Here is a 12,493-nt window from a genome sequence, read left to right as displayed (position 1 = left end):
CACACACACACACACACACACACACACACACACACACACACACACACGTGGTGTACTGTTTCCATATGAGGTCCACATCATGTTTTTCTCTTCCTGCAGGATGAGGACTCTGATCCAGTCCCAGAGCTCAGAAAGGACCACTTTGAAGAGGCGATGCGATTTGCTCGTCGCTCTGTCAGTGACAATGACATCCGCAAGTATGAAATGTTTTCTCAAACTCTGCAGCAGAGCCGAGGTTTTGGAAACTTCAGGTACATATTATGACAGAACAACTGTGTCACAGAACATGTAGTCTTGGATTCTTCAAGATACAACCCTTTTTTTCCCCCCCACTTAGGTTCCCCTCTGCTACTGGAGACCAGTCTGGAGGTCAGGGGTCAGGCTCCGGGTCAGGGGGGCCAAATCTTTCCAGAGAGGAAGGCAATGACGATCTCTACCAGTGACAGAAAACTCATCATATAGTTGAACAGCTGCTAAATGTTTTCTTTTTCCACTGCTGAGCCTGGCTTCCTTATAGGAGTGATGCATAATGGGAGTGGAAATAACAAGATACAAAGGGAAAATTGGGGAAATCATAGTTGTAATAATCATAAATAATCTTTTTTAAATACTTTTAGAAACATTAATGAAACAGGAAATCAAAAAAACATGTCTATCTAGTGATGATGCTATAATAGTCAATGTAAGAACCAATAGACATGTAAGCCAGTGATAAAAGAATAAATGTGTCAAACAAAACATCAGAGCTTTGGGGTTTCACACTGTAATCTGTTTGCAATATGAAAGTTATGTAAGTTGTGTTTAAAATGTGATGAATAAATAAATTCAAATGCCATGCCTCGTAGGTTTATCTTGGGATACTGACCGCAGTTTTTTTGTACAGGTACGGTGCACGCTGGCTCACTGTCACACTGTCATGGCTTACTGGGACACTTGAATACAACCATTGTTCATTTTATTGGTAAATAACACAACTGCAACTTTAATAGTCTTAGTTCGATCTGCTTAAGTTTTAAAGGTACCAATACAACCCAACAAAATAAATCAAAAATATTATATTGTAGTAGTGTGAATGCATTTTGTCCTTGTTGTGATCTAACTGTGGACAATTTAGTTCTGAGGCCTTCATGGCCACTGAGGGTCTGGGGCTCTGGTGCAGGGGCTCTTAGTTTGGTGAGCCAGCTTTGCTAGAAAATATTGAATATTGAGCTTAACTGTAATGTTTTTGTACGGTTCACATTATTAAATACTTAAAACTGAATAAGTAGTTTTACCAGTAGTTAGTAAACACTGAGTTATCGGAAACGGCAGCCTCGGAACCTTTGTGAGTTGGCTAGAAGGAACGTGTTTCTCTGACGTACCGCTAAGGCTGTTTATTTCCGGTGAGAAGCGGAAGTGGCATCAAGGGGCTTGTGGAGGTGACCGGATGGCAGGCAGCAGATTCCTGGAAATGTTAGATTAGCACGGTACAGCAGCAAACTAAACATAATCCATTTTTTCTGTAACAGTGTCTAAACATCGTCGCTGCCATGGGAGCTCACCTGGCCAGACGGTATGTCACGGAGACGGACACCGAGCCGGACCCAGCAAGGAAGTACGAGTTCGACCCTCAGTTGGGCTTTCCAGAGAGGAGCGAGCGAGGTTTGTCATCAGAAGACACACTTCTAACGGAATACTACCTTGTGTTTATAATCACCTCGAGTGAAACAGGTTCCCCTCTCGGCCATGCTATGTTTAACCTGTCTGACGTTAGCCGAGCTAGCTCCGGTTAGCTCACCAGCTAACTGCTGTTAGAGGAGTCCAGTGTCAAGTGAGCTGCTGCAGTTTGCCCTGTCACTTCATAATCTGGCTTTCTCAAGTATTTAGGAGGACACCTGACTTGTAGCACAGCTTGCAGACAAAACATATGTTTATACTAATGAGCAATAACCACTATATGTAGATATGACATTACTGCACAGGTGTGTTTCTGTAGTATATCGATGCAGTACATTGTGCAGAATAGATGCATGTAAAGGTTAAAGTTGAAATCCACCTTAAAACTACAATTCACATACATTATATCTCTGCTGGAAACTAATTTCCGTGTGGAAAATGTAATCAAGTTTAAAGTCTGAACAGTTAAGATAAATCATATGCAGTTAATGATGGAGCAACTCGGTGTACACGTTAGAGAACCCGTGGGGACGTTGTTGTGAAATCAAGCAAAACCCTCCAGGAAGTCGATGTCAGTGGACCCCACTTAAATACCATTTAATTTACTATCTGTCTTAAGTATGGTGCATGCATGGAAAAGGCATTTGCTTCTGTTAGTGAAGATTCAAATTGCTTTCCTAACTCTGTAACGCATAATGTAACAATCGTCCACTTAGTAAAGCATTTTAAAAATAGTGTAATAAGTATAAACCCTTTCGGTCCAAGTTCATTTAGAATTTCTATTTGAGTGAAAACAAAGGAGTTGTGCTCCGAGTTTAGCAGTTTGGAGTCTTGGACTTCGTCCGATATTCTACACTAACGTGCTGTTTTTCGGAATTGTGTGCATACTTCCACTCTTGTGTGGTTACAATGGAGACAAGCTGTAATACATAAATACAGAAATCAGTTGCCTCAGTTGTGTTACCTCCTTCTGGGATAGTGACATTTAATTAAATGAAAATGTAAACAGGAATTAAAATTCCAGTATATACAGAATAGAATAGGCTCCATTGTCACAGTACCTCATCCAGCTATTTGAGTCGGTATCGGCCAGATATTGGTATCGATGCATCCTTCACGAGGTCCTTGTACGTGCACAGATGACAATAATAATTTGTATTCCTTCTTCAGAGATGGTAGCAAGTCAGGAACAGATGAACTTGGCCCAGCTGCCTTTGGAGCAGAGGGACTACTGTGCCCAGTATCTCCTGAAACTCATGAAGTGCAAGAGGGACAACTGGCCCAACTTCCTGGCTTGCAAGCATGAGAGACACGGCTGGGACTACTGCGAACACCAGGAGTGAGTATTGTTATTTGAAAGGTCTGATGTAGGATGGACTCTCCTAGACCAGGTCCTCCCGCCGTGGCCCTCAGAGCGCCATTTACTGAGATCAAGTAAAAAAAACTCAAGCTAGTTACTTTTATATCTAAATGTGCTTAAGAATTCAGATCAATAAAATATTGTTTATTGCAAATGCATCATTTTAATCACATCATCGGGTAGAGACATGCATGTTTTTCCACAGTTCGCGAGCTAACATTCCCTCGGATGCAGTGACACAAAATTGTTGCCAAATTACTTAATTGATCCTGATTTTAGTGCAATATAAATATGCTTAATTGTCAAATAATTATTAGGTATATTCTTGTTTTCTAAATGACAAAGATGTCATTTTTAAAACCTAATTAAAAACATGTTCATTGTTAAATGCAGAACACAGAAGTGTATTTAGGCGCAGCGTTCTACCGGTTGGGACACGTTTGCATCAAACATGTCGGCCAAAGGTAGAGAAAGTGCTCTGGATGAAAGCTTTAAGCTTCCTACAGTCTGCAGTTGCTAATACATGATTGGTTCACCTTTTAAAACCACTGGTATTGGAAGACCTGCAGCACTATCAGACATGTATGCAGATCTAACTCGTACTGTTCGTTATTAGTTCATAATCATGAAAAATGAAATCTAGTGGCCAAAAGCTCAGAAAACCCTAAGCTAATTAAAGTGTCTGGTTTACTCTGTTGTGTCGTAGTTTACAGTAAATATTCTAAAATTGCATAAACTAAGAAGCTAGATTTTTGAATATTAAGACTCCACAAATGAACCTATTCAAGATCCTCGATTTCAGATTTGACAAATGAACTTTAACCTTGTGATATGTATCCAGCTCGTCATTATGAACTCGTCTTTCTGCCTCCAGCTACGTGATGCGTATGAAGGAGTACGAGAGAGAGAGGAGGCTCCAGCTGAGGAAAAAGAGGGTCGAGATTCAGGCTGAAGCTGCATGATCAGTGTATCCTCGGATACTCCTCTGTATATATGTGCTTCTGTTCACAATAAACAATATGGTTTAAGCTCTACAGCCCTCCGTCTTATTAATGTCCACACGAACGCTAATCCTCTGGATAACCTCACCAACAACATGTTCAGTGTTTGGCTACAATTCTTCCATCACCATTTTATTATTAGTATTTGGATGAGTCTTAAAGGTTTATTCATTTCTGGTTGTTTTTTATTTGGTTGCAGGTGTGTCTGACAAAATGTGTATTTGCAAACTAATTTAAACAAAGTGCACATTTCAACCCTTGTTGAACCTGTAAAATGTCATTTATTCTATTAGCGACACTTAAAACTTCACACAATACATCCTCGTACAAAGCTCCGATAACTCTGGAGTCTTAGGAACACAGAGGTGATCTGTAATAACGGAGCAAAGCAACAGCAGTTTGGTTTACCTTTTTTTTTAATAAATTACTTCCAACATCAAAATGACATGCTGTCATGATTTGAAATTTAGATGAATGGATATAAAAACTAAACTGCAGATTCAGCCTCCAGACAACAGTATGAGATGGCAGAGTGGTTGGGCATCTTAACATGTATGTACAGTTTGTTATTCAGTATAAACTGAGCAGCTCAAACACTTCAATGAATCAATCAGTGTGAGCTTGTGGGTGATAAAAAGAAATTTGCACTCAATATTATCAATATTACAGGGATGGCAGACAGGAGGTAAAAGAAGATTTGGTTGTGGAGGGAGAAGGGACATTGTTAGATTCAGTCAGTTCCAGTTTGGAGGGTGGAAAACAGGAGAGCACCCTCTCATTTAGGGAGGGGGTGTATTTGACTCCTACAAGCGAGGAGCGGCGAAGGTGTCCTCTAAAGGATGAAGGGCAGGATGGGCGAGCGCAGAGGAGGGTAGTCGCGGAACTCCTTCAGGTAGCTGCGGTGTTTCCCCTTTGCCCACACGGTCATCTGGATGAAACCCACCAAGGTGAAGAAGGCCACCGGCAGGCACTGAGTCATCAGTGTGAAGCCGAACCAGGCGCCCAGCTGAACGAGGAAGAGGAGGGATGTTACACACACACACACCACAAGAGGGCAGCAGCGGTGAAATTAATTTACAAAGGTGCAGTGGTACAATATAGTATGTCATAAATGTTTCTGTCCAAAGTGTCATCAATTTGTTCTATTAGACATTTGTGTAAAAATGGTCATAATTAGCACATGAATTGGTGAGCGGAGGCGTAATGAAATGCGTTACCTCGTAGGTGTAGTTGGGGCAGGAGACCAGCAGGAAGATCCAGGTGAAGGGGTTCTTGGTTGGATAAGGAATCTTCCTGGTCTTAGACCCTGGATGAAGGAAGCAAAACAAAGAAATGTATCTTATTTTAAACCATCGACTCGTTCCTATGTTTACATTTTGGCCTAATGTCAAAACTAAATGATTCTAAATTGACCTTAAATGCTGTGAAAACCAATTATCTTCATTATCTTCAGGGTCTAAATTGGACTGAGGCTTGTTTATTCACAAACATCTACTGTTATAGGGGCACACTTAAGATGTAAAATGTTGTTTTCTTTAATTAAAAAGCATTTAAATATATTTGTACCTGGTGGACGGAGGTTCCGAAGAGCAATGTGGATGGAAAAGTTGCCGATCTGACAGAACTAAGGAAGAAAACAGTCACACAAGTGATTTAATAGAGAGACTATGAAGAACAGGGCCCGTCTCTATAAATAAACGTATTGTACACTTCTGAGGATGACAAAGAGTTGTAAAAAAAAAAAAAAAAAACTTAAATGATGAAAATGACATTTATTTCTATATTTATTTCTATCAAATTAAATAATTTACAATAAATTACAGAATTAAGTGTGAAGGTAGAACTATTCTTACCAGGAATATGATGAGGGCCAGTCTGATTTGTTGCTCGCCGTAGACTGCAACAAGAAACAAGCGACAGGAGTTACAGTGACGCTCTGGTAGACGGGTGCTGAGTGCACGGTGCAGCATACTCACTGGGTGGTGTGTACAGCGGGTGGTTGATGTAATAGGCCATCCATGCTGCAAAGCCCCAGTAGTAGGTACAATTCTGAGATGGGGAATAAGACGGGGACATTGACAGTTGATCATTGACCTTTTACTCTATGAAAGACCTCCATGACACCTTTGCCTTTGTTAATGTGAGGAAGAAGAGGTCAGAGCCTGAGAGGTAGAACGCGTCTCACCTTGAAGATGTTACGTAGCGGCATCGTACCGTGAGAGAAGCGATGCACGAACAGCGTCTCCAGCAGCCTCTTCGCGAAGTGGAAAGAGTGACACATGCAGGCGAGACTGGAAAAAGCACAAAGGCTTGTGTTAGCTTTTCTATATTGTCTATATTTCTATGTTCTATCATCGTGTAGGAGTTGAAGGGTCATTTCCACATTGATATGGACAGAGCTGGTTGAATGGAATCATAGGGGAAACTGATAATTGGCATTGTTGCTGAGAGTGAGAGAAGGAGAATAATACTCCAAGAGGACACGCCGGTCCTCTCAAGAAGGCTCCGACTATATAAAGTGTGTGAAGGCGTGTTGGAGACACTCACTGTACGACCCAGTGTTTACTGGTGGTAAAGTCATATTTGGGTGCGTAGATGAAGGGAACTCTGAAGTAGAACATCAGATAGAGGACCAGCGGACCCATGTACTCGGTCAGAAAAACCTGAAAAAAAATGAAGTAGGACAGAGTCAATTAGAGCCATAGTGTCATATCATTGATATATCGGTTTGGTGCCGTGTTGAAAGATAAATATATAATCTTCCCTCGCTTTGTCCTGTCTCTCCCGACACACACACACACACACACCTTACCCAGAAACACACCCGCCCTTTTTACCCAGCGGGAAATCTCAATATAGCTGCTCTTGATCCCACTTGTAATCTGGTGCACGCGGGCTCGTCAGGACTGTTAGACTGACAGCACATCTGTCTTTAGACGGCAGCGGGTTGCACTCACCGTGACCCAGCTGATCTGGGCTCCCAGGTCTCTGAAGTAAAAGGTCGCCGTGGTTCCCACAGGGAGATGCTGCAGAACATCCTCATCCTTCAGAGACTTCCCCTCTGAAACACACACACACACACACACACACACACACACACACGCGTTTACTGAATGAGATGTACAGTGAATTATGAGTCGGGAAGTCGTACTACATTCACTTTGAGTAGACGGAGAGACAATCACACTGTGGCTGACTTACTGGGGTCGAGGCGAATGGACTGTCTGGCCGGGTACCACTGAGGATCTGAAACAGATACGACACGACACAGACATCTTCAGACGGGACATCAAGTGAGTATTTGTATGTGCAGCTTGATGTTGAATCAGACGTATGAGACGTATGATGTTGAATCAGACGCTGCAGAGAGATGGCACTCACGGCTCTTGTGGAACATAGACTTGATCTCTCCGATAGTGGCATTTGGCTCGACCTACAATAAATGACACCACAATAAATAAGTGGAGGAACTTGTACGTGTGCACGCACCCACACACACACACAAAGGAACAGATAAACCCTGTTTTCCATTCATGATTGTGATTAGTGGTAAATTTAGCTCACATACCCCATGGATGTGGTTTATTAACAGCTGGTACTAGAGTTTTAAAGAGGCACACACACAGACAGCCAAAGTGCAAGACCTTGTGCCAGGCTGCCAACAATGTCCCAAACAACTAGCCCAAATATAAACACAACGACAACAGAAACATGAAGAGCACATAGAGGCACATGTGGACACGCAGAGTTGTTCCAGACGGGATGATGGAGCGGTGAAAGCTCCCGGTCTGAGGAGGAGTCCGCCAACGTAAAGCCACATTTAAAATATCTGATGAAACGGCTTTCTCCGACATTTGAGCAGTAAGCCTGTGTTCCCCTGTTGGCCTGGAATATGGGAGCTGAGATGCTTCTGTGAAATGTACGTCTGTATGCAATCACACTGTCCAAGCACAGGTGTGACACAGGACGAGTGTGAAAGCATTTATTCTTCATGTGTGCTGCAAGAAGCCGTTAAGTAGACGTGTGAACGCCAAAGATGGCACCGAGCAAAATAATCCAGACTGTCAACCTTCAGCGAGTTCCGGTCACAAACGTACAATTGCAAATTACGATCATGTGCTTCGACCTTTGACCCGCCCAGGAACCTGAGCCACAAGGACACACACAGAGAAAAGTGTTCAAGGTTCCAGTTTGTCTGTAACAATCTAAGGCCAAGAGACATATCTGATTACCAGCTCCAGCACCGCCCAGTATGAAACAGGGTGGTGGTGCCAGATTATTTGAGCAACTCTAGAACTCAGAGAACTGGTATTTTGCTCAAACACCATGTGACCCATCTGAAGCAGACTGAAGAGGTCTGCTGCTGTAATAGACTTGGTTTCTATTCACACGGTCCAGAGGTCCACAGGTCCACAGGCCATTTTCAGCAGGATGACATCACTGAGAAACAACCCTCTCTGTGACCCCCGCTGCCCCCCCTCTTTCTACAGGCTGTATTCAGAGTCCGTTTCATAAACCCTGACATGATACAGGACTTGAGTTTTATATCCAACTCAGTCTGTTCGTACTTAACCAGTCCCCCCCCAAAAGGACCCTCTGTCCAGATCCAGATCTATATCCGTCAAACCAGCGAAACGTCCTCTCCAATAGGTGTTAAGATTCTGCACGCTATCGCCACAGAATCTCTGCTAAGCCGACGACAGGGTGTAATCCAACGAGAGTAGAACTTTACACTCTGTGATCTTGAGGAGCAGCCTTTGATAAGAGGAGTCGAACACCACTAATGCACACATCAACAACACGCTGAACCCTCCTAATGACTCACAGGCCTGTCGGTAACACACGAAAGCCATCTAAACACAGTAACAAAGTACAGGCCAAGTACAAAGTACTGACAATAGACCTAAAACAATGAGCTTAAACGTCCCATCAAAAGACAACAGTGATGCTCTTAAATCCAAACTGTCAGCACGAGTACAGTCCACTAGTCAGTACCACGCTGGCTTGTGTTATCCCTGTTATACTGTTAAACCTCAATCAGAACGATGTGGGGGGGGGGGGTTACCCTGGACCGCGCCTTGTTATGGCCTAATATGAATTAGGACCGGACACACAGCACCTGTTGCATTTAGTAAACATACAGGCACAAGGACAATTGCATGTGCACATATATAGATGAAAAACATCTTTTTGCAGAGATGATATTAGAAAAAAAAGTGTTAACTGAAACTGAGATGGAAAGTGATACAAACAAGAAGAAAAGAAATGCGTCCTCACCTTGTCCAGGAAGCAGAGCTTGTCCTTGGTCTTGGCATCCAGTATCTCCACCTCAAAGAAAACAATGGCCTTTTTAGCTTTTTTAGCAGGTTTACGTTTGACCGGGGCTTGAGCCAGCACCGGGGCGGCCGCCGACGCCACCGCCCCGTTTGCCGGCTTTTTAGTGCTGGTGGCCTCTAGTGCTAGGGCATCCATGTCCACAGTCCTTCTCCTGCACTCGGTTTATCTTCCTTTTTTCACCCCCTTCACTCTTCACCTCTCAGCTGTCTATCCATGATTCATGCCAAACCACAGAGGAGAGGGGCAGCTCTCAGCTGTGGAGATAAATCTGTCTCTCCCCTGCTCCCCCCTCCTCCCCCCCTCATTCTCTCCTTCCCCCTCCCTCTCTGGTCATTCCTTCACTTCTGGTGCGTTGCTTTATTTAACTGCTGACTGACCTCTGGAGCGTGGACATATACCACATGTGTGTGCACAGTTGCATACACAGGAATGCCCAGCATCCCCTTGGCAAACTGTCTGCAGTAGATCATCTGTGTTACATCTCATGAAGGAAACTTCTAGAGCAGAGAGCTTTATTTTAGTGCTGCGGGGACTTGGATCTGAAACATAACTCCTCTCTAAAAAAGGACACCTGATGGCCCCTGGCACCTCTCAACTCCTGGCTAAGTGGGAAGATGGAGGGGGTTATTATGAAAAAAGCAACCCCCCCCTTTATAGTGTGTCCCCCTTTCTTCCTCTCCACAGACCCCACCCGTCTCCGTCTATGCGGTGATGTCATGGGCTCACTCTACTGTCCATCTGTCCAGCCCCCGATGTGCACCACCAACCTTTGATCTGACCAGTTCAGGGTCTCACGCGACCAAACCAAACCACATGACGTTTTACATGCGAGCGTGTTCCTCGAAAACCAAACCGATCAGGCCGGTTTCTCAGTCACTCACACGAGGAGCCGCCTTTTCCTGCCACCGAGGGGTGATAACACTCCAGATTCAGAGGGCGTAGTCGGGGCATCCCCCTTGGTGAAGCCCAAGCCCCCCACCCCCCCCCCCACGCTTCCACTCTATAATGATGCTAGACAGAGTCACAAGTGGCAACGTGGAAGTTTAGGCCGGACGTAGGAAAGCATTTTCTGTTATCTAAAAAAGGTCCTCTATCAACTTAACTCAGACAGGGACCTGAACCATGTACACCTGCTCACAGAGAGACTAACAGTAAACTGGAGCTCTCTGGGGATTTGGTTTTGGGGCCTGAGATGCCCACAGATTTAGCATATTTCTTTATTTGTGTGTTTCAGGCAAGCGGTTCAAATTTTTTGCACTTACTTTCTAAAACTATAATGCGTGCTTTTTACTTGCTGCCGTGTTACTGAAAGTAAACATGCATGTATGCTTAAACAAAGCAGGACACACGACACTGCAGTTGAGACTTAAGGGGAAATAACCCCATGGCAGGCATACCCTCTGCCACTGAACCTCCCCCATCTCATCTATATAAAGCTTCTGTCTGGCAGTGACTCTCTGTCCCGGTAGGGCACTCTGGGGTGAGGGCGAAGCGGGGAGAACCAGGCTTTAGTTATGCCGGTGGACTTCTGCTGCTCTTTGCTGGGTTTCCCTCTACCTCCTATCGCAAGGTAAGAGATCATTTCCATTCCAGATACTCATGGACAGTCAGTTTGTAAGTAAGACAGATCACTGCTGACTAATGACCATCTATTGACACTAATGGAAAACATTTACAGTTTGATTTATGTCCCAGGATATTGTGGACACATTGTAACCAAAAGATATGAAACAATCTCGACTCTAGACTTGATAAACTTGGTGGTATTTTGTGATGATCACAGATCTTGGTAGTTGTAATAGCGTAAGGAATCGTGGCCAGCAGTGGCTACTGTCTGTGCAGCCCACACCATCTGCTAATATGTGGCTAACCCGTCAGTTTTTGTGACACAGATTATGTCGTCACTCATCCGAGTGTACACTATGGTTAGAATGTGCGCACGTCATTGGCCTCATAGCGGCTTTACACAGACTTCCAACATGTGCACGCTAGTGGTATTCAAATGCAGCCGAGAGGATGGCCGATAATTGAAGATGCCTGTCGGAGCAAACGCTGCAAAAATGCCTATTTGGAGCATTATCATAGGTTTCAATGGCCATGAATGGATGAGTCAAGCAGATGGATTGGGGATCACAGGAGTGGCCTATTGCTGTCACATTGGCCATTAAAAAAAAATTAACTTTGCAACTACTGAATGAAAACATGGCATACATCTTTCATATCTCAAGTGTTTTTCACCCCCTCATAGGTTGCAACAGCCTCATCTGTGATCAACAGAAGGAAGGAGAACCGCAGCAGCCGCTGGTTGGGTCAGTTTCTGTCGAGGCGACTTCAAATCCTGTCTGATGGGTTTTGGTGCTCATGCTTTAGCTTTCAGTAGCTGCAGCAGAAGGCTTACAGCCATTGTTTAAGTGGCAGTGGACTCCTTCCACATTCATGATAACAGAGTGAAACAGGCCTGTGTCAGGAGTGTGGATGTTTCTGGTGACACTTAGCCAAAACATTGTTTTAGGTTTTTCTTTCTGAGCAAGTTTAACAAGTCTTGCACGCTCGACTGTTCACCTGCATTATTGAGCAATAACAAGATAAGAAGCGCCATGCGTCGCTCCAGCCACAGATGGCGATGATGAGCTTTATCCCAAACGGAGGACTCCGTGTTAAGCTAACAGAGACGTTCAGCGTACATCGAAAACTCAACAAAAACGCAACGCAAGTCTAATTCATCGCACATGTGGCAGCAGCTTGACTTTCGTCGATATCAACCGATAGAAGCGGTCGTTTCCGTGCACGAGGCCGTTAAATCCGGCGGCGTTGCTGCAGAATGCGATCCTCTCGTGACTGTTTCTGGTGGAGTTCATCCTCACAAAAACCACAGAAAAAATCCGAATTAGTCTGATTAATACCATTCTGGCTCCATTGATGATTTGGAGTTCCACAGACACTACTTACCTCGTAGTGCTTCATCCTGGCAGTTAGCACCCTCTTTCCTCAATATCCCAGATGAGTGACAGAGCCGTCTCCAATCAGCGGAGTGAAGTGTGTCTGCTGAGGCCACCGTAGGCGGGCCCGACGTCCGTCACGCAGCCAATCAAAACTGGCGACACTGTCAGCGACGTAGCCAATGAGATTTGAGCAGATG

The 12,493-nt window shown here is 44.2% G+C and overlaps 3 protein-coding genes across 5 annotated transcripts in view; 2 read left to right on the top strand and 1 right to left on the bottom strand.

Annotated features, from left to right (window-relative positions):
* Positions 1-971, top strand: part of LOC116392774 (transitional endoplasmic reticulum ATPase) — a 6,273-nt gene extending 5,302 nt beyond the window's left edge. The window contains exons 17-18 of the mRNA XM_031864509.1: positions 100-251; positions 338-971. Of these exons, the coding sequence (XP_031720369.1) occupies positions 100-251; positions 338-443 (258 nt within the window). The 3' untranslated portion in view covers positions 444-971. The remainder of the gene's footprint in view (positions 1-99; positions 252-337) is intronic.
* A 376-nt stretch (positions 972-1,347) lies between these two features.
* ndufb7 (NADH:ubiquinone oxidoreductase subunit B7) lies at positions 1,348-4,052 on the top strand. 2 transcript variants are annotated; one of them, XM_031864768.1, is made up of 4 exons: positions 1,348-1,418; positions 1,509-1,641; positions 2,827-2,995; positions 3,891-4,052. In XM_031864768.1, the coding sequence occupies exons 2-4, from the start codon at positions 1,530-1,532 to the stop codon at positions 3,976-3,978; spliced, it is 369 nt and encodes a 122-aa protein (XP_031720628.1). In that variant the 5' UTR covers positions 1,348-1,418; positions 1,509-1,529; the 3' UTR covers positions 3,979-4,052. The 2 variants fall into 2 exon arrangements, with proteins under 2 accessions (XP_031720628.1, XP_031720627.1); XM_031864767.1 differs by having other exon boundaries at positions 1,368-1,641.
* A 226-nt stretch (positions 4,053-4,278) lies between these two features.
* On the bottom strand, positions 4,279-12,383 carry tecrb (trans-2,3-enoyl-CoA reductase b). 2 transcript variants are annotated; one of them, XM_031864766.1, is made up of 12 exons: positions 12,304-12,383; positions 9,295-9,345; positions 7,399-7,450; positions 7,219-7,263; positions 6,975-7,078; positions 6,565-6,680; positions 6,203-6,308; positions 5,994-6,066; positions 5,871-5,914; positions 5,584-5,641; positions 5,235-5,323; positions 4,279-5,023 (listed from the first exon to the last, which is right to left on the bottom strand). In XM_031864766.1, the coding sequence occupies exons 1-12, from the start codon at positions 12,316-12,318 to the stop codon at positions 4,850-4,852; spliced, it is 927 nt and encodes a 308-aa protein (XP_031720626.1). In that variant the 5' UTR covers positions 12,319-12,383; the 3' UTR covers positions 4,279-4,849. The 2 variants fall into 2 exon arrangements, with proteins under 2 accessions (XP_031720626.1, XP_031720625.1); XM_031864765.1 differs by lacking the exon at positions 12,304-12,383 and having other exon boundaries at positions 9,295-10,303.
* Between the last annotated feature and the right edge of the window lie 110 nt (positions 12,384-12,493).

Source organism: Anarrhichthys ocellatus, unplaced genomic scaffold (assembly GCF_004355925.1).
Source record: "Anarrhichthys ocellatus isolate YVR2014 unplaced genomic scaffold, GSC_Weel_1.0 scaffold31, whole genome shotgun sequence".
Lineage (NCBI taxonomy): Eukaryota > Metazoa > Chordata > Actinopteri > Perciformes > Anarhichadidae > Anarrhichthys > Anarrhichthys ocellatus.
Note: the sequence above shows the minus strand (reverse complement) of the source record. Positions and strands in the feature narration are given on the sequence as shown.